The 27,351-nt window shown below is 38.0% G+C and overlaps 1 protein-coding gene across 1 annotated transcript in view; it reads right to left on the minus strand.

Moving 5' to 3' along the window:
• Positions 1-2,656: 2,656 nt before the first annotated feature.
• Positions 2,657-27,351, minus strand: part of ARHGAP15 (Rho GTPase activating protein 15) — a 639,510-nt gene continuing 614,815 nt past the window's right edge. The window contains exon 14 of the mRNA XM_003822828.5: positions 2,657-3,993. Within this exon, the coding sequence (XP_003822876.1) occupies positions 3,810-3,993 (184 nt within the window). The 3' untranslated portion in view covers positions 2,657-3,809. The remainder of the gene's footprint in view (positions 3,994-27,351) is intronic.

A 27,351-nucleotide genomic window follows, 5' to 3' on the forward strand; every position in this document is an offset into this window, starting at 1 on the left:
GATCAAACAGTGTTGAAAATATAAAATGTGATTATTATATTTCCAGAAAGTCCTCATTTTTTGGTATTAAGATGTAAGTTTCCTGGGAGAGAGTTGATGTTGTTTTGGTTTTATTTCTTATTTTTGACAACAGAGCAATTTGACCCAGAACCCTTAGCAACAGTCCTTTTTGGATGAAAATCTTTGCAGGGCCTTTTAATTAGGAATTGACAGGGTGATTAACTTATAATTCACAAAAATAAATGTGGAAAAGAGAAGTACAGGTCAATTTCTAGCTGTGTTAAACTGTAAGGACAGCACTATTGGCAAGTGATTGCTTCCTTTTAACAGCTTTTAAAATTTTTCTTAATTGGATCGTTTGTTTTCTAATTGGATAGGGAGAACCATCATATGGCTTTCAATTACTAGTTGTGGCATGGTGATCCTGTCATATGGCACATGCTAAGAAAGTCAGGCTGTCAACATATAAGATGAAATATATACCATCTCCAAGCAGCTTTCTGTGTCAATAAGAAAGAGGGGAAACCTCTGATATCCTGGGTAGGTAAAGGCGTGCTGAAATGGGACATAATAACTAGCTTGATTTTCTAGGGACTTGTGTTTCCATTCTACAGACTAAGTTACAATTTCTTAAAATGTTTCATTATCATAATTAGAACTGACCCTAAGAATATAAGATTATAATTTTATTTCACACACAAACACATACATGAGAAAATGCTGGTCTCCTCAAATTAATTTTTTCCTGCCCATTGGTGAATTTAGAGATTCTCTAAGAAACAAAGTTTCTCTATAGCTTTCTGGCTTTACAGCCTCTATGGGATCCCTTTTGCCTACAGGATAAAATCTGAATATGTTATCATGGCTGATATCTGATCCCAACATCTTTCTCCGGCTTTATATTCCAAAATTGCTAGGCATGCACTTCACCCTTTATTCACTGAACTTCTCACTTTTCTTTGGAGATGTCAGGTCTTTCATGACTCTGTTCATGCCATTCCTGTTTCCTGGTGTGTTTTCTGCATTTTTCTTTGGTAAATCTTATTCATTGGTCAAGATTAGATAGAAAAGGTTACCTTCCCAATGAAGCCTCATCTAACTCTGTAACAGAGTCAGAGGACAGTTACTGCCTGTAACTGAGTCTTTTGGTATTTGTCAACCACTGAGCATTGTTAATATGTCTGGAATAGCTTCTGTTCTTTTTGCCCATTCATTCAACAATACATTTTGAGCATCTTTAAGTATAGGTGCCGAATCCTGGGTCTACACGCTTACCAAGATGGCTAAGGCACCTGATCTTGTATTGAACTGTAATTAATTGTTAGGGATAGTCTCCCTCACTGGGCTGAAACTACAGAGGGTAGAAATATTTGTCTTATTTAATATTTGTGTCACCAGTGCCTAGAATTTTGCCTGGTTCAAACTAGGAGATAAGGAAATGCTCACTGGTGTTTCATGACTTCTTGCTGGAGAATATTGACCAGTTATATGAAATCTAACCTTTTAGTCAACCTAGTATACTTATAATCTCAGCTTCTAAACATGGAAGACTTGATATGGCCGTCGTCACTGTATTTGAGATGTTACGGAATCTAATAATAACTTTTTGGTGTAACCCTTTTTATGCCTTAGTGTGTTAAGTCAGATCCTGTGATGGGCACTTTGGCTCAACACGTTGGAATGGCCTTTTCCCAGAGAGGAAACACATTCTCTGATTAAATGCCCTTAGCAGGCAGGGACAGGACACAGCTGGGGTTTGAATCAGGCTAAATCCCATCAGATTGGAAATCAAGAAGCTGGTGCTTTTGAAGATTATAAATCTGGAAAGCAACAGAGACAAGGGGGCTGTGAGTCCCTGCCCAAAGCAGGTAGTGCCACTTCTCTTTGGCTTTCAGTGCTGGTTCTCTCTGGCTGATGCTTCCAGAATAACTTTAAAGATGGATACGTGTGAAGGGATAAGATTTTAATGCTAGAACCACTAAATCTACTCTCCCCCAATGCTTCAAAAAGGGAAGTAATCAAAGTCTTGGGAAAGACCTAATTGAGAATACGGAATGGCATGGAAATGAGAACGACTTGAAATAGAATGCCAGAAACTCTTGTTTCATGTCTCCATGTTTTTCTGAAAGGCATAATTACAATTTTACATATAAGAATCACTTAAAGCTAGCAAGTCTGCCAGCCCACTGTTACTGGTGACTTCAGATCATGGAGTTCTGCTTCATACAACTTTTTTCAGCTTTTCGTATGTGTATACATCCCACTGGATGAAACTGCACTTCAGCGCTTATTGTGGTGGCTTCTCTGTTCTTGGCTACAAGCCCACTTACTGGCGCCATTGCTAAAATGAAGACATTCAAAAGGGACAAGGGAGTCCTCTGCTTCCTCAGGCAGCTCCATGGATGTTGGAGCTGCCTGCACATCTGGCTATCTCTTGAGCAGACTCTCCCCGTCTCCTGAATACCCCATCTAGACAGACAGCCTATGCCGCGGAGCTCATTATTGCCCTAAGTGTTTGCTCTGGATCTGTGCTTCACCCGTTTTATTTACATGCTTTATTTTTCATTTTATGAACAAATCGATAACTAGACTTACTCTTTATCACACTGGATTAGTTTTATTTATTCCGTTTGAATTTGATTAAAAAGCTGTCAAACTAAGTCTACAATTTTATCAGCAGAATACTTTCATAAAACCAGTATGAGATGTGTTCAACTAGAACATACTTTTCAAAATAAAACAATGTTTGATATATTCTAGACAGTTACCCTTTTGTTTATCCATGACAACTGAAACTAACCTTCAAATGGATAAAGCAATCTAAGTCTAGTCAAGTAATCCTTAGGGCATATGAAAAAAAAGGCTTTAAAAAAAGTTCTTTCTAGATGGATTTAATGTAATTCACCAATAAAGCATCCTCAGAAGCATAATAAAAATTCTACATAAAATGACATAGCCAGGGAAAAGGAAGATATACAGTTTGTTGAAGATTCAAAATGGATGTTAGCATTAAAAATGAGCAGTCATGCAATTCCTGTGTAATATAAAGATCAAAATTGCAGGGCACTAATTTTGCTTCTAATTTATAAGATAGTGTGTTTATGGGACCACATTTGTATTTATAAAAAAATTCAATGGCAAATGCTTTGAACTCTCATTTTTCTTGAGAAAAATTGCCATTCAACATGTTATATTTATAAATTTCACTGTATAGCATTGAAAATAGCTGGACTATATTTATATATACAAAAATGTTCTGGAAAGATGAAAGATATCTGTTTTGGTTGTGAACCTGATCTCCTTCGTTCTATTTACAAATTAATGGCTTCTGCCTTCCTACCTCTTTGTGTTCTATCCGTGTCCAAGTAACAGTATGGAGTCATGCTTAAGGCAGCCTGGATCTTGGGAAAGCACATGTGTGCACATGCACCCCTACTCCCAACCACACTCACTCACATCTCTACATACACAACCACACACCCAATTCCCTGGAGCAGCAGTAAGGCCATTTTTTGAATATGTGCTAGTCTTTGCATATTATTTAATAGCATGAGGCATGCATGATGTGCTCCTAGAAGTGCTAGAAGGCATAGCACCAAAGGGGTTAATGTAGAACACATAGAGGCAAATATTGTCAATTATTTTATTCAAATGTTTGGAACTTAAACACAAAATCATCATTAAGTTTTCACAAAATGAGGCATCTGTCACTTGAAAGGCAAAAAATATTTCAGAAATATGTTTACAGAAATGTAAAAATATTAGGCATCAAGACAGATGTGAACGTATTCAGTAGCTTGTCTTGTCTGTCAGTCTTCCTCTGAGCCGAAGATCTTACTGTACTCGCTCAGCATGAGCTCAGCTATCTGGTTCTGGTAGACCATGTGGATCGCCATGTTTCCTGTTTCATTTTCAGCTCGCAGAAGGGTAGGTCCAAATACAATCCCCAAGCTTTGCGTGGACATGAGGTTCTTGGAGGCTTTGGCCACTATCCTGTGGAGAGAGAGAGGGAGAAAAAATAATTTCACTGGAGTTTGAAGTGAAGTTGTGGCTACTTTGGAGTGATTAAAAAAGGTTTCTCATTCAGGAAAAGTAACTGCATTATAACATTATTTAATCTTCTACCCTACATACTTTACTGTATGGAAGTAGAACCTATGAGTTTTGGGGAAAGGATACATTGCCTTGTCCAACTTTTTACCCCCATAATAGCTGAGCATTGTGGGTACTCAACAAATATTTGTGAAATGAATGAGTAAATATATTAAACAGCAAAAATGACTGTGAAATTAACAAGATTCAGCCTTTAAAATGCTTAGAGACAATTGAGGAAACAGGTGAGAGGCATGCAAAAAAAAAAAAATATATATATATATAAGAACCCAAATGAAATAACCAGAACAATGTCTGCACAATTAGTAGGCTGAAAAAAATTAAGTTTTTCATGATTAGTGTTGAGTAAAGTATTCCTGGCAAATGCTAACTGGAATATGTTTTGTAGAGGAGATAAGCTCTGAGACAGTTTGGTATATGGTAAAATTCTAAGTGTCTCCATTCATTTGGACAGCCAATTTAGCTTAATGCCACAATAAAATGCAGAATCCGGTAGCATTTGCACAGGAAAAGAGCCCCATTGGAATCAAATATGTATTTGCTTGTGTGAGGACCCTATGGAGAGCTGGAATACCAATGAAACACTAGGATTTGGTTTTATTAATGGTAATGACTTGCCTGTTCCAACACAGGACTCCTAAAAAGAAAATAAAGCCCCATCCTAGAAACTGATAATTAAAAAAGTAATGCTATTCTGACAGCTGAAGCCTACTTGATTTTATATTAAAATTCAGAAGAGTGGGGTTTTAGTGATAAGGAAATAAGGAAAGCATATGGAAAGAAAGAGTGCTAAGAAATATCAAACTCTTCATTCTACCAGACATCCAAACCCAAGGGAAATAAGAGTGTAGAAAATAAAGCAAAGCAAAGGAACACTTTTTTACAGGACAGTGGGGTCTCTGGCTTCAGAGCTCAGTGTGGAACATTGTTGAGGTGGTTGGACTTTAGAGGCCTCTCTTTGTTTGGCCTAAGTGGGCCTACATATCTCTGAATTACAGGTGGCAGAAAGACTGGTATTACAGTAGTCCCTGCTTATCTTCGGGGGATATGCTCCAGGAACCCCATCCTGCTGCCAGTGGATGCCTGAGACCTTGGATAGTACCGAACCAGATTGCCATCTATTGGAACATGTTTCTCTTCCATCCGCAGATGTAATGCCTTTTCCATCTTAACTCAGCACTCATCATGCACTGCGGCTATAACTTTTGCAGTCCGAGGCGCAACAGCAAAACTTGCACAAATTTATTTTTCCTACTTGACAATTTCACAGATGGAAGATTCATTCTTAACATAAATCATAGCAACCTCAGCATACAGTTTTTATTCTTTCCTTATTAAGTTGAGACCTTCCACCTTTCCACTGAATGGAAGCACGTTACGGCTTCTCTTTGGCATGTGTGAACTGCCAGCATCACCTACTCTTGCACGTTGGGGGCCATTGTGAAGTAAAATAAGGAATCCTCAAACACAAGCACTGTGATGCCACAACATTGATCTGATAACTGGGAAGGCTACTCTCTGAATAATGGCACCAGAGGAGACAGCTTGGAGACTCTGGACAAAGGGAGGAGTTACGTCCTGGGAGGGAGAACTCATCATGCTACTCAGAATGCTGTGCCACTTATTAATTGCATATTTCTTGAATTTTCCATTTCATACTTTCAGACTGTGGTTGACTTTGGATAACTGAAACCATGGAAAGTGAAACCACAGATAAGGGGGAAGCTGCATTTTTTTTTTTCCCTTCACAAACCTGAATCTCTGAAGAACCACTTTTGTGACCAAGAGGCCATGCCGTCCATCTCTTGAAAGAGTTTGAGCAGGGCCTAAGCCATGTGTGTACTGCCTGGTACTTGCCCACCACCAAGCAAGCTCATGGCACATACTGTGGCCAGCAAAGCATATTTGACCTGACCAATATTAATAATCAACTACTGTTCTAAGCAATTTTATTGTCTCATTTCATCATCATAACAAGCCCATGAAGTAGCTTCTATTAAGCTTGTTCAACAAATGAGAAGACTGAGGCATAGAGTGGTGTGACAGCCAGTGTCACACAAGCTGACACTGACCCAGACTGCCCAGGCAGTCTGGGTCCAGTACCTGTGGAAGCATCACTGTCAGTGTCTGTAATGACTCCTGGCCCTGGTAACTGGGCCGGCTTTTCACTTTGCCACCTTCCACCTGACTATACGATCCATCGTAAGAAGGTCTGAATTTTCATTTTTTACTCTTAGAATTGTAATGGACAGCCTGGTGATAGTAGATTTCTTGTGGCCAAAATGACTCAAATTTAGACTGAATATTCAGGATATTCTGCTTCCCATTTTCCCTTTTCTTCTGCTTTAAGCAGATAGCATTTGTACCTGTGAGCACTGTTGGCATGGCTACATTTCTGGAAGGGATCCTCATATTTTTAGAGTGTGAGTTATCTGAGACTTCAAATTTAAAGTTTCTTTTGGAACATAAGAAGCTATACCACTTTGTTATTTCATTTGCCAAAGTCCTATTGAGTGAATTAAGCATCCTCCTGTCTGTAGAGGGCAAGTGGAATGGACCTTTGCTTCTCTTTAGCATGCCCATCTACCTCAGTTTAAGATCTCTCCTGAGCCTCTCCCAGATATGCCTATTATAAAAGCCAATAGTAAGACTCACAATACACGCAATGCAGGTTTTTCCCAATTTGGTTTTAAATTAATACCTTTTTATGATGCGAACTCCTTCATTAATTTTACCACACACACACACACACAGACACACACACATATTTTAGAGGCAAATATGGAGATAGATAACATAAATAATCAATTGAGTACTTATTAGGTAAAAGTTGTTTTAATAACTTTACCCATTGGTAGCAAATGTCTAAATTGATAAGATTTATCTAGCAGAGAACAGGGCTCAGAGGTCATGGGCCATGGAGAAGGTAGAAGCAAAAGCAAGACTGTATTGAAGGTACAAAGGTGAATGGGGCATCTTGGCCAACAGGGTAGTAGAACATTAGGACTTGGAGTCCAGGAAATCTGAAAGGGCAAAAGGATGATGTAAAAATTGACAGGATTGAAGATACAGTTGCCTATTTAATTATGGCTATAGTTTTAGTTGGTGCAGAGACAGTGAGATTAAGGTATCTGGGAGCCAAAACTGAGACCCACAAAGGTGAGGCTAAAAATCAAGGGAGATGAAAGAGCTCATTAGTGGAGGGATAGTCTGAGGCTATGGGAGTGGAAGCTGGAAGGGGTCTATAGCTTTGGAGGAGCTTGGGTGGGTGGAGGGGTAACTCAGCTCTCAAAGGGGACTCAGGCATTGAAGGGAGAGCAAGAAAACTGAAACGGGGCTGGACTATTTACTATTTCTGCAGCATTCTTTTTATTTTCCCTGCTCAGCAAAAGGCCTGGTCTTGGAAACCAGAATAGGGCCAAATGTGGGGGAGTGAACCAAGGAAGTTTGAAAGGGGAAAGAGATTATGTAAAAGTAGACGATTGAAGATACAGTTATAGAAGGAAGAGTTGGAGGCTAGAGCTGCGTGTCTGAGTACCTCCTTGGGTAAAGCCATGTGCCTGCATGTCTGAGTCTCCCTTGGGAGAAGGCTTCTCAGCCACTGGGCCACCGTGGGGGACTCCTGTAATGAATTTCTGCGAATGCAAATTACCTAAATTTCCTGTGGAAAAATGTTCATTTTGTGCTTTTATGCATGTGTAAATATAAAATATTCATTCTGCCTCAAACCTGTATCCTTTATGTCCATTTCCCTGCACGTTTTCCATTTGCTTTTAATAAAACTTATGCACATTTTAAATAATCTCATTTAAAAAATACATTTTTAAAATAAATTTAAAAAATAACACATAGTTTTGTATTCCTGTTATATTTGCATTATTGCAGGTTAAATTTTTTCAGCAGCTTGAAATTTTTTTCCTGAGTTAGGAAAATCAAGTTACTTGTAGTAACTTTAAAAAAAATTAAGAGTCATTAAGAAAGAAAGTTAGATATAGTATTATATAGAACACAGGCTATCTGGCTTATTTACTATTTCAAAATATGTATGTATGTGTATATATGTAATCTATATAAATATATACATAAAATTTATATGTATATAAATATATTTACATATATACATATACATACACATACATATACATACACATACATATACAGATATATGCAATTTGCATATATATGCAATTATTTATATATATGCAATTTATTAATATATATATGCAATTTATTAATATATATATGCAATTTATTATTAATATATATGCAATTTATTTTCCAAATATCAACCAAACAGTAGTTCATGTGTGAAGAAATCACTGTCTTTAGGTTAGAAAAGGTGAAGGTAAAGATCAATTTGGGGTAGAAGTCATCAAATACTGAACTATATAATTCATGTTGACTAATACATTCTCATATTAAAGTTTAAATTATGTGGGGATAGACATTTCCAGCAAAGAAGGCCCCCAAACTGAGAATGTCTGGGAAAATGTATTAATGCTGTTATAAATGTCATGATTCAAATGGAAGCTTACGTATTCCCTACCATGCTGGACTCCTAAATAGTTAAGTGGTTGATTTAGGATTACAGAGGAAATCAACCACAATTTCAAATATACAGTTAGAATACTATCCTGCAAAATTATATTATTATATATCTCTCTTTTTACATCTAATTATTACCTCTCTATTTTTTTTAACCTCATATCAATAGAAACCATAATTTCACTCCTACTGTGGGGACCAGCTAGAGATTATTTCTGAAGGTTTCAACTAGTAAAACATATGTAGAAAAGAAATATAGGCTGCTGGAAGAAATAAAAGGCTTTCATGGAATAATATAATTCAATTTAGTATCTTATCTTAGATGGAAAACTCTCAAAAACAGTCAGGTGTACTTCAAGTAGCTTGAGCTTTAGTTGAGTTGTATTGTTGGAGGGGTGGATCTGATTCAGAAACCATATACATTTTTACCATGGATTTGGCAATATCTTTCAATAAAGTGGGTTCTGTAAAACACCATTTCTCTGATATGCTTCACGAAAATGGCATTCCAAAGTAAAAGTTTTGGAGAAAATTGAGTGCCACTTTTTCTTCTTGGATATTCACAATGCATAAAAGCATAATAAAGGCTCTGAAAAGTCCTGCAGGAAAAAAAAATCCTTGCCAATCTTTAACTTGTGTTCTCCCTAAATTACTTGAATCTTGTACATAGATTCTCTTTTTTGAGTAACACTGAAGAGTGTATATGAAGAAATGCTGCTCTCGTGTGTTTTGCTAAGGACCTACCATATACAAGTCTGAAAATGTTAGGAATTTTATCCTCCTATGCCACCCTGGCTTCACAGCTCTGTAGCAGCTAACTCAGAAGTCAGATTCTGGTCATTCCGGCTAGTTCCACCCCTCTGGTAGGGCTTAGGTTTCATTAGGCCCTTAAATTCCTTGACTGTGTTGTAAAGTTTGAGCTACCATTTAACCTGTTTTTAGCAAAGAAATGAAAGAAACTCCCCTTTTATGACAAAACAAAGGCCAAAAGGCAAAAGAACTAATCTGAATGAGAAAGGTAAGGAAAACACATGGTTGAGACATGAGCATGATAGTGGGCAAGGAGGCCCAAAAATATTTAGACCTTATGTCAATATTTGGGAATTCCTCTTGATGTATGTTGACTCATCATTAATTTACTCCCAAGAAATCATAGCAAAGATACCTGATTCTAAGCAACATGAAGAGCTCAAAGTTTAGTGCCTCTGAATGCTTAACTAACAGAAAAAAAGGCCCCAAACTGCAATTCTTGAAAAAGGCTATTTATTTATACTGCTTAGTTTTAAATAGCCTGACAAAAATATGATTTTATGAATTTGTTCATGAAATAGCACTTTGTATGTATTCCTAGTAAAAGCATTTCTTATACCACTAAGTAAAATTCAAGTTTATAAAATCTTAGAATGAGTAAGAATTCATTTTTCTAACAGGAGCTGAAAAGTGATACACAGTTTACAGCATTAAAAAAAGGAAATGTGAGTGCTACCTTTTGTCAGGCCCAAATGGGAAGAGCAATGATCCATCAACTTAAGTTTATTTTAGAAACAATTTATAATCCAGTGCTACAGATGTTGGACCCCCGGAAAAGAAATCCTCTCAAAAAAGCCTTATGCTGGGTAAGTTTTTCCCAAAATGAGCTGAATTGCTAATTCAAAGAAATTTCTTAGTCACATAAAATCACAGCCAAATGACTCGAACTGAAAGAAAACTTTAATATATAACTAAAAATTAATGCTGAATTAAGAAGACCAAAGCCTTTAATAATAGTTCAGCTCCAAACAGATTTATGGATGTGAACTTTCTTTTAAGTTTGTGCTTTGCTGTTACTATAGTGACTTGCAAAGTGTGTTGAAAGTCACATAATTGCCTGGAGGACAACTCTCCAGTTATGAAGGTGTATTAGAAATGTTCCCCTCTCTATCTGTGGAATGCCATGATTTTCCAACACACATAACTTTAGGATAGTTTTACGGAGTAAGGAGAGTGTGGTGGTAAATGTATTCCTGCCATCAGGTCACACCTGGCTTGCAAAATATAGCTCAGCCACTGCATGTGAAATGTTAATTGTGACTTTGACCACTTAACTAAAGAGAGGCTGTTAAAAATAGAATAAATTTTCAATATGCTCAACTTATGTTTCCTATGTGCTATAACTATTTTGGGGGGGATCTATGCTAACCATATGCTTGCCTACCCTCAATTTGCACAAACTGTACTGCTATCTACACTGGCCTTTTTATAAGATTGAGGACTTAGCAGAAATTCCACCTTCTTCTTTAAAGTTATAGTTGTATGCCAGAAACATTCTCAAGTACTGGAAAAGCAGGGGAGCATTCACAAGTGTTTTTGCATTTAACATTAGTGTGTTTCGAGGTGGTCACTCAAAGATAATTCAGCCATTTTTTATATGCCAGTTTACATATCCATTAGCTTAAACAAATTGAAAAGTCTTCAATTTTATATCTAAACATCATGTCATTCTTATTTTCCAAAACAACTATCATCCTAAATAGGGATTATTGCTATATTCTGACATTTTTGCTTTTGAATAAAAGCAAAAAATTAGCTTTAAAGTTAGGTGTATATAATTTTTAAGTACATTATAGCAAAGGAGGGTTATATGGCAGTTGAATTTTGATAGCTAACATGGCCAGATTATTTGCATTTATTGAACCTCTGCAGGAATTTCAATGCAGAAGATTGAAACATTTTCAATTATTCACTTGTTTCATATTTTTATTGATTGGGCATTACAGTGATATTCTAAAGTATCTCTAAAGCAATATTTAGAATATTTAATAAGATGTGAGAACTAAAAAGTAAAAAAATGAATGGCCCACAGGCTTCAATTTATAATTTATTTCTTATTGGAATATATGTTCTGTAAGGTGATAACAACCACAGATAAAATGGAATATCAGAACCAAAACCCTGACATAGTAGATAATACCAAAAAGAAACATTTACAGTAGTTACTGTTTGTTACTATTAATACCTTCTATGTGCTAATCACTGTGCTTCAAATATATCACAAATTTTAAAGGCAGATTTTAAAATCAGCTTTAATTTCGTTTTTCGATGATAAACGCATTCTATTAGAGAAAATTTGAAAAGTTTAGAAGAGTATAATAAACACTGGGAACTCGATGTAACCATTTATTAGTTCATAAAAATCTATTGCGTACTTACTATGTGTTTGACACTATTCTGGATATTAGGGATAGTGCAATGAGTAAAACAGACAAAATCCCTGCTCAGATGAAGCTTACAATCTAGTGGGGAAAACAGACAACAAACCATACACTAAGCAATATACAATGTGACTTCAGGCCCTGAAATGCTTCAAGAAAAGCTAAGAAAAAGAGAAGTAATGGTTCTTCCACTGACCCTAGGGAACTTTAAAAAAACCCTGATGGCCTGGAATCCATTCCCAGAGATTCTCTTTTATTGAATATTGGGCAAGGCCAGGCTGCCTTCATTTTTGAATAGCCCCCAGGTAATACTAATGAGCAGAGGGTGGTAAGAAGTGCTACGTGTATTAGACGGAGTGCTCAGGGAAGCCCTCTCTAAGGAAGGGAGATTTGAGCAGAGTCCTGTCGAGGTGCACATATCAGGGGAAAAAGTGTTCTGGGTGGGGAATGGTAGGTACAATACCCTGGTGGTGAGGAATGCAGAGCACAGTCTGGCTGGAGGCCAGGGAGCAAAGGGAAAGAGGTAGGAAATGCTGCGGAGGGACTTAGGGGTCATGGTAAAAATCTGGGACTTATTTCTAAGGGTGATGGAAATCATTTCTTTGGGTTCGAGCAGGAGAATGACACTGTTAGCATTTAGAGATGATAGAAATGTTTGTATAATGTATCTACATACAACTTTGAGAAAATGCACTTTATATAATTCTGTATCTGGCATTTTTCACTTCTAACAGGAATAATTCCTATGACTTATATATGGAATATATATCACTTCATCATTACCTTATATGGAAGAGAATGAATTGTGCCCTATGCTTTCGTGGTATAAGTGAGATAAAGAAATAAAACCTTCCCATGTACTCTTCCTCCACATTTTGGAGTATTTTTTTAGGCAGTGGTTTCCCATTTAGGAGCAATATTGTACCCTGTCCCAAGCCCCACCCCTCCACCTATGAGAGATTTGGCAATATCTGGAGACAGTTTTGATTGTCATGAGCAGGTGGGGTGGGAAATTGCTACTAGTGTCTAATGGGTAGAGGCAAAGGATCCTGCTAAACATTTTGTAATGCACAGGCAGCTCTGATGACAAAGAATTATCTAGCCCCAAATGGCAATAATGCTGCAGATGAAGACCCCTGCCTTAGTGTAAAATAATAGAAATGTAACAATTCGATCCGTGGTTCTCAAACTTTACCCTTCATGAAGATAATTTGGAAGGTATTAAAAGGCAGGTTGCTGGGCTCCACCTCCAGATTTCTGATTCAGCAAGTCTGGGGAGAGGCTTGATAAACAGCATTCCTGTCAAGTTCCCAAGTGGTAACAGTACTGCTGGTCTGGTTGGGAACCACATCTTGAGAACCAGCACCAGATTATCAAGTTATGGCTCTTTTTTCCTTAAAACATAACATGTGGGAGGGCCTATTAGTCCTGTTAGCAGTATTATAATTTGGTATTATTCTTTTTAAAAATAACTGCCATACATGAAAAATAGTCTGTCATTCTTTGAACTTAGGATTCTTTTAATTTAGGAAATGGGGAAGAAGTTAATAAAGCAAACAAGCAGTCATGTGTGTTTCCTCTCCTGTGAATATCTCCTGCCCTCTTTCCTATTTAGAGTGTATACTTTTATGTTTGTTTGTTTAACCCATTTTATTTTGTACAGCAAAACTAATACATGGTCTTTTGGGAAAAAAAAAAGTACTAATCAGAAGTCTTGAAAAGTAAAAAGTAAAAACCTCCCCTGTTTCCTAGTCAAATTTCTTCATAACTATAATTAACAGATGGGTGTTCCTTCTGGATGTTTTTCTACTCATCTATCCATCTACCTGTTTTATATATATTTATATATATACACACACACAATTATATATAAATAATTTTTTTCCTTTTTAGAAAAGATGAAATAAAAAATACATAATGTGCTATAATTTGCTTTTCCCCCCTTAACTATATATCACGGGCATGTTTCCGAGTCAGTACATATAAAAATACCTCATTCTTTTAAAAAAGTTGTTATATTTCATAGTATGGAAATACCTTAATTTATCTAACCATTTCTCTGCTGGTTGGTTTTTAGGTTGCTTCTTCTAATTCTTTGCTATTACAGACAATGCCACAGTAAAATCCTTGCATATGTAGATTTCTAAGTTTCTTTATGTCTTAAGAGTAACTTTTCATTACTTTTGTGGCACATACATTCTCCCAATTCTTGTGTTTCTTAATTTTATTTACTTAAGTTCTTATGTAGTGATATCTAGTACTATTTCTTTTGGATTTTATCTTTGTTTTTATTACTATAAAATCCAACCATTTAAAGAGATCAGATAACTATTATCAAAGTCTTGTTTTTAAAAATGATTTTAGATTTTAAAAGCATATCATCTAATTCATTGTAAATATTTTTGTTGTGTGAAATTTGATGGTACTCTGAATTTACTTTTTTTCTGGAAACCAGCTGATTTTCCCTATGACATTTGTTGAATAAACCACCACTCTCCATTGATTTGTGGTACTGCCTTTTTTGTGCAGATTGCCTGCAGTCAGCCCCACACCCTGGTATACGGTACTGTGCTGATAATCTCTATGTATGTATGTATGTATGTGTTTATATACATATATTTTCTTTTTGAGACAGAGCCTCACTCTGTCACCCAGGCTGGAATGTAGTCGCATTGTCTCGGCTCAATGAAATCTCCACCTGCCAAGTTGAAGCGACTCTCATGCCTCAGCCTCCCAAGTAGCTGGGATTACAGTCACGCGTTACCATGCCTGGCTAATTTTTTGTATTTTTAGTAGCGACGGGGTTTCCCTATATTGGCCAGGCTGGTCTCAAACTCCTGATCTAAAGTGATCTGCCCATCTTAGCCTCCCACAGTGCCGGGATTACAGGCGTGAGCCACTGTGCCCGGCCTCTGTGTGTATTTTGATTCAGTACTCTGCTGTTTAAATCACTGTAACTTTACTGTATATTGGGATATTTCTCTTCCCATTTTTTTTTCTTTTGTTTAGACGTAAGAGAAAATTTTCAGGTGAACTTTTTCAGATGAACAAAATGACCCTGAGAAAGACTGAAAATTTGATCCAAGCCACACAGGCAGTAAGTGGCAGAGCCTAGATTAAGATGCAGATCTTTATTACTCTGTGATATAAATGTATTTTCTGCAAGTAGCTAAGATCCAAGAATTTTGAGTTTGACATCAAGAGACTTCTTAATGGAGAGGCCTGAGACCTGAGGAAGACTTGGGAAAAAAGTGAGTCAGAGTCAACAAGAAGTCTTGGGTGACATATTTTGATTTTTTAATCACCTAATTCACATCCAAGGATATATCTGCACAGATAAGAAGGGTGTTCAGATGGAAGAAAAACCAAATTAACATGTATTACCTTTTTTCCATATTCACACAGATTTAAAAACTTCTGAAAGCATTCATATCTCATTGTAAATGGAAATGCCCTATTAGCACAATGATTATTTCAGTTATTTTTTTTTTTTAGGTGTTTTTCCTCATGCTTTTAAAATGGTTTTAGCCATTTGCATTTAACTGTCTCAGCAGTAAAAGAATTCTTAATTTTTATTCCCTGAGCTCTGCTGATACACCAATAACCACTGATAATATCAACATCCTGGGAAGGCATCGCTCTGCATTTAGGGGAGAAAGGCTAGCAAATATATTATGTTGGGAGTACTTTAAGAAATAAAAAAATTATAAGACTGTCATTATTTTCTACCTGAATTTGTCCAATATAGCTATTTAAAAACTAGTATGTGCTAGTAATATTTTAGACAGAACTTTGAGTGTTGTGCATGGATCAGCATTAATTAAGCCAAGCAGAATAATGCACCTAATTATAAGTTATTAGTGGAGTATATAGTACTTAAATATTTGCCTTGTGACGTTAGATAAACATAAAAGGAATATTTTCAGTATGCAAAGTATTCCTCAACTTCTCTTTTGTTTTTCCTTTTTATATAGGTGAAGAGAAGAGCCACTTTACTTTTCATTAAGGGCACCTACATAAAATCTTTAGCAGTTTCCTTGAAAATTGTCTCCTTGTTTAAATGACTGAAAAATAGTCAAAGGAGAATCAGTTGCAATTTGGGTATCATCATTCAATTTGTATGCGCTTAATCTTACTTTCTGAGGAAAAATAAGTTTTAGAGTTTTTTTTTTGAGATGGAGTCTCACTCTGTTACCCAGGCTGGAGTGCAGTGGCAAGATCTCAGCTCGCTGCAACCTCCGCCTCCCGGTTTCAAGTAATTCTCCTGCCTCAGCCTCCCAAGTAGCTGGGATTATAGGCACCCGCTACCACACCCAGCTAATTTTTGTATTTTTAGACAGGGTTTCACCACGTTGGTCAGGCTGATCTCAAACTCCCTACCTCAGGTAATCTGCCTGGCCCTCCAAAGTGCTGGGATTACAGGTGTGAGCCACCACACCTGGCCAGTTTTAGACACTTTCTGCAGTGACTTTAAGAGGGACAGAGTAAAACTAGTGAGCACCAAGGTGAATGTGCCCAGAGAGTGGCTTCTAAACGGAAGAGCGCAGGAACTGAAGGTGTTTGGTTAGTGGGGGGGAAAGAATATTTAGGGAAGTCATGATGACTCAATGCAAAAAGCCATGATGTGAAAGAAAGAATAAACTTTCCTCTTGTAATCCAGTTACTGGAATTGGCCCAGAGATGGATTTTACCTTTGTATGAAGAATTAATGTTGTAAAAATAGAAAAGACTGCTTCCAAACAGTAATGCATTTACATATACTACAGAAAATTTAGAAAATGCAGACAAAGATACAATAAGAATCCCTCATAATTCTACTACTTAGATATTACCACTATTGATATTTGGTGTAGATCTCCCCCGCCCCCATATATGCTGGCAAAGCATTGGGAGCACCTATTAAAGATATTAAATATTTTATACCAAAAAAAAGGCTATGAGTTCCCCATCAAGAGAAGTATTCAGGCAGGATGTTTGAGATTCCTGTATTGGATGGAAGGTTGAACAATCTTTGAAGTGTGGTTTGGGCTGCCGGATTAATGATGAAAGAGTGAGCATTCTGGGAAAGTCAAAGTATCATCTGGAGATAAGATGAGATAGTAGATAGTGACTGAGCCTTCTTTTCTACCCTTCCTTGTACATTGGGTCTTTCCCCAAGGTTCAGTCAGCAACACTGTGCCCTCAGTTCAGGGGTGATGCAGAAAAGCAGAAGTGCTTTTAATTTTTGCAAGGCAAGGCAGTTGAGTTGCAAAGGACTGTGTTTTTGAGTTTCAAAAGCCTAAGTGCCAAAGGCCTCAGAGCTGCAGCCAAAATATGGATGGCATGATCAGTAGATTGGAAGGTAGATAAAGAGCCAGGCTGCTTTGCTGCCAGGCTAGAGAAAGATTTTTCTGGACTTGGGGAGGGAGGGTCTAGGAAAGGTGAGACTTTGATGAGGTCCCATGTAAGTGGCCCAGGCCCTGGTTCTTGCTAATCCCGTTCCCTGGGAGTGCAGGCTGTTAGAAGGCTTGAGGATCCTGAGAATCAGACAGATCTGTATTCTTCTCTTTGGGGAAGACCTAGTAGTATGGCAGGATTCCAGAGCTGCCTACACCTAGTATATCAGGAGCAGTTAAGTAGAAATTGCTGCTTTGTATATCTAGGCAGGGTGGCCAAAGATAGCTCACAGAGTACTCTGTGAAGAGTGACTGAGATCCAGACCTGGGATTGGAAGTTGGGGATGATGACTGCAAATGAAAAGGGAATGAAGACCAGCCTGCAGAGGTGGGAAAAGCTAGACACTTTCTCTGCTGCTAATCTGCTTTATTATCTTTCTCCAGCAGAATATAAATGCCGTAAGCACAAGGACTTTATCTGTTTTTGCTTAGTGCTGTATCCATAGACTAAGATTAGTATTTCGCTCATGGTATTAAGTACTCAACAAGTATTTGTTGAAACGCTGTATTAATGGATATCCTTTCTGCCCTTCCACCAAATGCTTCGGCTTTATCTAGCCCTCCAGAACTAACAACATCACCAGAAAAAATCTGGAAGACAGTCTTAACTGACCAAATTCAAGTCATTTAGAAGAATAGGGCCTGAAAAATAAATTAATTTTAATGTTGGCACAATAATTACATTTCCTGCACACCTAAATTTCACCCTGATGGTGGATTAGGACATTAGATCTGTGGAGGAGACTAGTTGGTGTAATGTATGAGAGGACAAGAAGATGAAGGCAAAAATAAAAAGCGCAACTGTTTGAGAACTTAAGGGCCTGTAATTGTTCAGTGTGTCTTTCCTTCCCATATATTATCTGACAATGAGTTTCCAAACATGTACCTAATTTGAACAAAACTGGTGAGAGGAATTTAGAATAGAGAGTAATTTTTATCTGTTTTATACTATGGTTGGATTGAAGCTAAAGATAATGATGCCATTTTTTTGGCCATCTAAAATTTGACCATATAATTTTATTTTTGGTAAAATGCTCGATGCATCTGCAGAAATATAAACCCTTTCAAAATGTATGTAATACTTTGCTCAAAGATAGAAAATAATTTATTTTGCATTTACACATATAAATTTATCATCTGTACTACGTTGAAGGAATGGATTGTGCCAGTTTCTGCATATGTCCCTGTAAATACGGATGCTGGGCTAACTCATGATTCTATCGTCCGGTACGTAGAACTGTGATCACCTGTTCTAAGAATTTCTACATGAAATGCCTCATCTTTTAGGGACCACTATCAAGCATTATATTAAGCTTTATAACAGAAGGCTCTTAGTCTGCTAAGGGGCCATTCGTACATTTGTCAATTTGATAATTATGGTGGCTGCTTTGCTTGCAGAGATGGGCCACTTAGATCTCCTTTCAAGGAAGGACTACCTGCATAGCTGCAGGGATAGCTGATGGCTGCCAGCTATCTTCTTCACGGTTTGCCTCAATTGCAATAAGCCTCCTTGCTCAAGGACACTGACTGATCTGTCAACATATATTTTATGTTATGTATGTATTTAAGAGACGAGCTTATTCTGTCGCCCAGGCTAGAGTGCAGTGGCACAATCATAGCTCATTGTAACCTCTAACTCCTTGGGTCAAGCGATCTTCCCGCCTCGACCTGCTGAGTAGCTAGGACTACAGGTGTGTGCCACCATGCCCGGCTAATTAAAAAAAATTTTTTTGTTTTGTAGAGATGGGGGTCTCACTATGTTTCCCAGGCTGGTCTCGAACTCCTGGCCTCAGGTGATCTTCCTGCCTCAGCCTCCTGAAGTGCTGGGATTACAGGTGTGAGCCACTGCTCTGGCCCCTACTCAGTCAGTCAGTATAAAGCCTGGACTATTTCTGCCCACTGTGGGACGACTTTGACAGGCTCTATGTGCCCCAGAGCTTCCTGTGGGTCTGGCTGAAGCTTTCTTGGGTCTGCACTTCAGTTCAGCTTATTCCTCTGCCCAATCCTGTTGCCACCTCCTTCCTTCCACAGGGGTTAACCTTTAACAATGCCCTGGATGCCAAACTCTGTTTCAGGGGCTCCTTCTGGAGAACTGAACCCATGATTATTAGCTCTATGAGTGGTCCCAGAAAGCCAGCAATAAGATGGAGATTTGGAGCTGGGTCACTCGCAGTCTGACTGGCAATGAGGAGTCCATCGATGGTGGCAGGTGGAATGCAGGCGGGTCCTGGCACAAGGTGGCAGCCCAATTGTGAAAACTCACCCTGGTGGTGAATTAGGACATTAGATCTGTGGAGGAGACTAGCTGGTGTAAAGTATGAGGCATTTAGAAATAATAGTGGGAGGTTGTGGATAGTAACTCCAAGGTCAATGAATTGAAGAGCTGTTGCTAAGCATCGTTGATATTCTACAGAAAAGTTGTATGTGATTATAGGGGCCTTTACTCTGTAAATGAGGGTTGACTATAGGAGAGTCCATTACAGAACTAGGCTCACTGATTGTAATGGGGATGCTGAGACACTGGTAATGCCAGCTGGTGGGGCTTAATTACTAGAAGCCAGGTAGATGCAATTTTAATAACAAGTGGCAGGGCTGAGGGGCAGCCAAAGGGGCCCGACTCACAGAATTATGAGATGGTCGCTAGAACATAGCATCCTCTGGAACAAAATAAATGGGCAGTCAGGAAGGATGCTATTCTCTGTATATCATTGTATTTGAATGATATATCAAATCACTGTCTTCTAAGCTACTGTTGCTTTCTTGCCACGTGAAGCTTCTTGGGTCCAGGCACCAGCAGTCAAGGCAAAGAGTCACCATCTAGGCAGGTATAATTAACTGTGATCAAAGGGCGGAGGCAAGGTTGCTGTTACACCAGGGGGACAGAGTGGCACCCAGATGATCCACATAGGGCTTCCAAGTTCTCTGTTGCCCAGTTGTGATGGGGCATTAACAGGGCAGAAATTCTTGTCTGAGAAGACATGGTATACAGGAGCTTGGATCTCCCATGGATGAGGGTCTGGGACATTACATTAGGGCAGCCACCACGACCAGCAGAGGCCATTGTTGAGGATGAGGGGAGTCTCGAATAGAGAGTGGAGGATGGAGACAATGAGCTGGGCTCAGGTCCAGCTGTAGCTGCAGAGCTTGTAGTTCATCCTTCTAAAGCTTCCCCTTCAAAGATCTCCTCTCTCCCTGAGAGTCCTGGGGGAGCTGCTTCTCAAATGAACATGAAGAACACACTCCGAGCACCACAAAGGGTGGACTGTGCTGGACCCTTGATGTGCTACCCAGGTCTCTCTTTGAGGAAAGACTTGTTGCCCAGTTTCCAAGTGTCAAGTCCGCAGGCAGCTTCAGCTGTCAGCCCCTGCAGGGTTTGCCTCAGCTGAAGAGAGCCACCTCACCCCAGGGGACTCTTGGAGACAGCCCACGGCCAATGACTGATCACAGTGAGTGTATCAAGGCCAAGCCATCTTCATTCTCCCGGAGACAACTGTGATGGGCCCTGGATGCCCCAGACCTTCTGTGGGTAGCCAGGCTTTGTCCGGCCTAATGTCATAGTTTGACTTCTCTTTCTACCCCATGCTGCTCCATCTTTACTTCTGTTGGTGTTAATAGGTAACTGGCGCCATGTTAAATCTAACGTGTGACAGCAACCATGAGCTCTGGGGAGTCAGAGAAGTTCCAATAGAAATAGAGCTGGTTCATGAAAGGGAAGACCTGACATCTAATGTGGAGCCTAGATCTGAACAGCCTTGTGTTCACGCATCATTTCCCTCCCCCTTTGAATTCATGCTTAATTATCAGCAAAACTGAGATAAAATCATCACGCTATATCTGTATAGTACTTTATATTTTCCAAACTTGTTCTGATCATTCTAGGGCAGAAATTCTCTATTCAGACTGCATATTAATATCATCTGTGGAACATTCAAAACCATATTAACCTCTGGGACCCATCCACATAAAATCTGTTGCAAATGGCTTGCAGTTAGGCCTGGGTACATTTTAAAAGCTCTGCATGTGAGTCTCTTCTACCTGGAGGGAAAGAACCATTGCTCTTGATCTGGAAGCTCAAAATCTTAAGTGCTAGTTCTATAGGTACTGACTGTGATCTTAGATGGGCCCTACCATTTCTCTGAGCCTCAGATTCTTCATTTAGAAAGTGAAGTTAATGGCAAAACTGATCTCATAGGTTGTTTTGAAGATTAAATTTAAAAATGTATGTGAAAACCCTTTGCAAGCTAGAGAAACATTTTTTTTTTTTTTCTTGAGACTGATTTACGTTCTTGCTGCCTGTGCTGGAGTGCAATGACACTGTCCTGGCTCACTGCAACCTCTGCCTCCCTGGTTCAAGCAGTTCTCTTGCCTTAGCCTCCTGAGTGGCTGGGATTATAGGCATGCGCCATCATGCCCCACTAATTCTTTGAATTTTTAATAGAGATGGGGTTTCACCATGTTGGCCAGGCTGGTCTCGAACTCCTGACCTCAGGTGATCTGCCTACCTAGGCCTTCCAAAGTGCTGGGATCATAGGTGTGAGCCACCACGCCCAGCCAGAAACATTAATTTTTATTATATGTGATTACATTTCTTTCTGTCAATTGTTTTATAAACACGGAAAGGGAGATTAGAACTCACTGGTTTTCCACTCTGGCTCAGGCTTTTAATAAAGGAAAGGAATTGCACAGAGATTCTGATTTGGTAGTTCAGGGTTGAGACCCGGGACTCAGAGTTTCTAAAAAGCTTCACAGATGAGCCTGGTGTGCAGCCAGGGTTAGGGACTTCTTGGTTAATGATCTGTCCAAAGGTTACACAGTGCTAATAAAGTCAAAGAACCAGGGACTCAACTCTAGCCCTTTCCATGCCTCTCTAGAGTTTTATCTACTATTATCCATGCTGAGTGCTCTTTCGTGTACATACTTATTGTAACATTGTATGTTAATCATAAAATATAATAATAGAGATAAAAGGGATTTTGAATTTAAAACATATAAATATAATGTGTTATGATTATTAAATGTTAAAATAATTACTCCTATCCCATTAGCACTAAATCATATTATTTGTGTGCTTTTAGTAAGGGGTGAAACTCTGTAGGTAACACAAGCTATTTTTAAGATTATATGAACCAAGCATAAATTAAACAATGTGACACCAAGGCTGAAATAATGTACGCAAGTACTAAATGAAACGTTTAAGGGAATTCAAAATAGAGTAATGAACTGTTACCTACAGTTCCCCTATCTTGAACATGCTGACTTAATGTGGCATCATGAAGGAAGAGAATGGAATAAAGAGAGAGAGAAGGATGCATAGAGAAATGAAGATCATTTTCGTGTGATCATGACCAGGCCATTCATATTTCTCATATAGCCTGGAAACAATTTCATACTTATTGGAAGATGTGACCTTTAAATGTTCCTTACTTGCAAAAAGACAAATATTCTCGGAGCCGGGTGTTAGCTGGTGGACTCATCTGTCCTGCCTGCCCTTCGATTGGAGGCCACTGCAGGCAGAATGCAGACTGGAGTGGAGCAAGTGTGGTACTTATTTTTTACATTTCCAGACTTTAGGGTAAGCTCTCTTTGACAGCACCCTGACTTCTTTAACACAGCAAATCTTTAATCAGTGTAGATATGTTAAAATGTGATTTTTTACAGTGAATTGACCTGAGTTGAGTACTTGAGTTGTAATGTGTATTTTTTTCCCCCTCTCAAAAGCTGACTTGTAGGGGGAAAAAAAAATCAGATATTCTATGATATACTTTGCCTTAGTGACAAGATGTTTTGGGGGAAATCATCCAAGCTTGAAATAAAATCTTTATTGAAAGTAATTCTACATTCATGCCAGTCAGATACATTGTTGGATTAGACCAGATATCCCAGGGGAAAACTATGGTATATGCAGCAGGCTGAGTTGATTATTTGGGCCTCCTGTCAGTTTTTAACTTCCTGACAATGGCTGAAGCATTCACGGCCGCTACAACTCTGTTTTCATCTTTATTTTGAGAGAAAGTTAATACACTTTACCTTAACTATGCCAAATGTACTGGAAAATAACCCAGTAATAAGATATACTCCGCCTACCAAGTGATATCTGTGTGTAGAGAGCATTTAGCTGTGCATCTTAAGGAAACAAATACACGCAGCAAATGACTGAAAGATATTGTGATTATTTTTTCTGCTTGAACTTTAAAATTTTCTTGGCAAAGCCTCCTGTGTGCTGTCTTAAAACCAGTAGGTATACATAATCATGGGGCCAAGTAAAATTTCATTGCAAATTCCCTTCAAATGGCAGGGCAGCTTTTCTTTCCCCGTATATTAGAGTGATTTAGTTATCAATGTTATTTGACATCAAAAACAAAGACATAGGTGGGCCAGGTGACATTTGTTTCCACTTAGAGAATCAACAACAGCTTAGGATGTCACTTTTGAAAAGGTCATAGAATTGCTTTTTGGACATAATTAACAGTGTAACCAAAGAAGAGAGAAAAAGGCATAATTTCAAATTTGGAATTGTATTCTGATTCATTGTGAAGACAACATAGTGTTGTAGTTGCAGAGAAAAGAAAGACATGACCTCTAGTAGATGTTTGATAGTAACCACATTCATTTGAAAATTCACAACTTAATTGTGTAATTCTCATCTTTTTGTTCTATATTCTAAAATTAATTGCTCTCATGTTGCCTAAGAACAGAAGCAAGAAGGTGAAGTGGACTTTGATTCAAGTTTAAGAACAGAAATGATAGTTTAGTATTGTGTTGCAAAAAATCACAACGTATTGCCTCAGACAAGGAAGTCTCAAGGTAAAAAGTATATGTGTTCTGAGAACCATATTTTCTACCTGAGAAATATGTTGGTTAAAAACTTAAGTTTTAAAATTTTTGTTTTTAAGTTAAAGATTCTAGATGTCCTCTGATAAATGAATGGATAATGAATGGATAAACAGCTGTGGTATATCCATACAACGGAATATAGTTTAGCAATAAAAAGAAATAAGCTATCAAACCATAAAAGAACAAGAAGAATCTTAAATGCATATCGCCAGGTGAAAGAGGCCAATCTAAAAACGCTGTATACTGTATGATTCCAAGCACCTGACGTCCTGGAAAAGGCAAAACTTTGGAGACAGAAAAAGAACAGTGGTTGCAGAGGTTTTGGGGAGGGAGGGAGGAATGAAAAGGTGGAACACAGGAGATTTTTAGGGTAGTAAAAAACTATTCTCTGACACTATAATGGTGGTTACGTGTCATTATACATTGGTCAAAATCCATAGAATGTACAGTGTAAAGAGTGAAGCCTAATGTAAACTATGGACTTTAATTAATGTCTCAATATTGGCTCATAAGTTACAACAAATATACCACACCAACACAAGATTTTAATGATAGGAGAAATTGTGTGTATGTGGTGGGTGCAGAGGAGGTATATGGGAAGTCTCTGATCTTTTTTTTTTTTTTTTTTTTTTTTTTTAAGTTCTGGGATACATGAATACACGTGCTGAGCGTGCAGGTTTGTTACATAGGTATACATGTGCCATGGTGGTTTGCTGCACCTATCAACCCATCATCTAGGTTTTAAGCCCTGCATGCATTAGGTATTTGTCCTAATGCTCTTCCTCCCCTTTCTCCCCACCCCCTGACAGGCCCCAGTGGTGATTCTGATTAGTTTTTTAAACCTAAATCTGGTTTGAAAAATCTATTAACAAAAAAAAAGTTAAAAAATGATAAAGCAGATAGCATCCATTCAGGGCTTAGAGGTCAATTTACCTGCTCATGTATCCTTATGGCCACACACATTTGAGTTGTTTTGCACTTACATTACTACTATTTTTATTGACACATTTATGCCAATCATGCTACTCAAAAACATATTTAAGCATGTCTCTACTAGGAAGACTTTTAGAATCATATTCTGATCACTTGCTTATTTGCTTTCTTGGCATTTAAACATTCAGATTGTATTACATTGTTGTTGACATGTTTTATTTTTATCACTAAGTTATTTCATTCACATATGTTTTACTCTCTCAATTAGATTGCAAACTCTTTGCATTTAGGTGATATGTTACCTTCAGCTTTCCTCCTATTTCATTTGTCGTAAAAAAGTTTGGGCATTCGGTAACTTCTTATTACAAATAGTTTTTGTTTTATGTTTGGCTGACAGATTAAGCTTTTTCTCACCCAAAAGGGACTGTCTGAACAGAAGTGAGGTACTCCCCAATATTTTTCTGTCTGCAGTCAGAACAACGCTGTCAACAGACATTCATGTTTGTTAGATGTTGAGGCTTTTTCTGTGTCATTTCTCCCTATGTTCTTCCTATCTTCTGTGTTTTACTTTCTTTGAAAAAAAATTACAGAGGATGACTGGAGGATATAATTTGCAAATACAACAATATAATGTAACATTTAGAGGGTTTTTTTTTGAAAAAGGAATTTGGTAAGTGCAAAATATCATCTGTGGATGCTCCATTTTCAAAGGTTTTATGAGAGTGTGAAATTACTTTAGGTTAAGGTATCAAAAATAGAATGTGGAAGTCATGAGGTTCGTGTTGAAAAGTCTTGGTTTCTTACGGGTAATTTCTACATAATCCAAATAATATATACAGAAGAGAATGTCTAAATAATCTACTTCACTGACATATAGAATTGTGTGGAAATTCGTGAGGCCAACTGACCCACAATACCATAGGAAGTTGGAGAAAAAAGCTGATTTGACGAAGCTGCTTTTGCCTCATTACTGCACACCAGTTTTAATTACTGGAATGAAAGATCAACTTGAACAAGGAAACAGAAAGCCTGATTTTCTCTCCTGGCTTCGCTTCTTACTACCTGTAGTACTTTGGGCACTCACTTAGCCTTGCTCAGCCTCAGTTTCCTCATTTTGAATATCAGACAGTTGGGCAGAAGAATTTCTAATTTCCTTGTGCTGCAAATCCTATTAACAATTTTAAACACCTTTTCCTTCCTGTAACTTGAAATACTTTGCAAGGAAAGTTGACAAGCTCAGAAACACATTGCAAGCACAGCAATCAATTGCAAAATAAGTGAACCCTAAAATGTAAAAAGTCTGTAGTAATCTCTTGCATATATATGAATATATTAAATATACATTTATATATTATAGGATGTTTATATGTATCTTTACATTTATTTATCAAAGTGATGAGTGAAATAGAAAGGCAGAAACAAGATTTTTAAGGAAACAGACATGAGTCTCCATCTCTTGGAAGCATGAGGGTGTGTCTATAGTCTGAGTTTTTGTTTTCTTACACTTATTAAAGAATGGTGGCATTGGACAAAGAGACCCGCTCTGGGCAGAAGGGATGGCACACAGATTTGCTTCACCTGGCTGATGGTGGCTGCCTGCTCTGTGAGAAAGGACCCTGAAGGTGAAGTCACAGTGTAAAAGGGTGATATGATCATTCAGTTATGTCAACATGGGTTCAGGAATGGGGAATGGTGGCATGTATGCCAGGAATGTGCCATTCAGCAGAAAAGTAATTTCAAAAGGTAACCAGATACATCTATGGAAGCAACAAAAGGTATTCCTGGATGAGAAGGGATCTGCGAACTTGAGAGGCAAGCTCCTGGGGGTTTTGAGCCACGTTGCCCTTAAGTGACTATAGAAAGAAGGGAAAATTTAAAGGAATAGAGGTATCAAAGTAGACAAACAGTGACTTTAGGAATATATTAGAAGTAATTTACAAAGATAAATATTTGAAGCGGATTTTAGAGAAATCTATGTAAATGGGATATGTCTTGGTGATCCCTTCAGGTGAGCACATATAGATCTGCTTCATTTTAAAAACAATAACTTTACAGTATTCATAGTAAGTATTTTTAAATCCCAGTTCCCAACGGATGTACATTTTCTCCCTCCCCATATTTTGTTGATTTTATAGTCATGAAAAGATCAGGCCTTTCCATGGTTGTAGGTGGATATTGAAGACAGAATCATAGGAAAACTATAATAGTCTCTCAATGATTAAAAAGATGTACTAATGTTGGTGGTTAAGTGATAATTTTATTGCAATAGTGATTATAAAGAGAGGGGAGATGTACAAGGA

The sequence above is a fragment of the Pan paniscus genome, chromosome 13 (genome assembly GCF_029289425.2).
Source record: "Pan paniscus chromosome 13, NHGRI_mPanPan1-v2.0_pri, whole genome shotgun sequence".
NCBI classification, from domain to species: domain Eukaryota; kingdom Metazoa; phylum Chordata; class Mammalia; order Primates; family Hominidae; genus Pan; species Pan paniscus.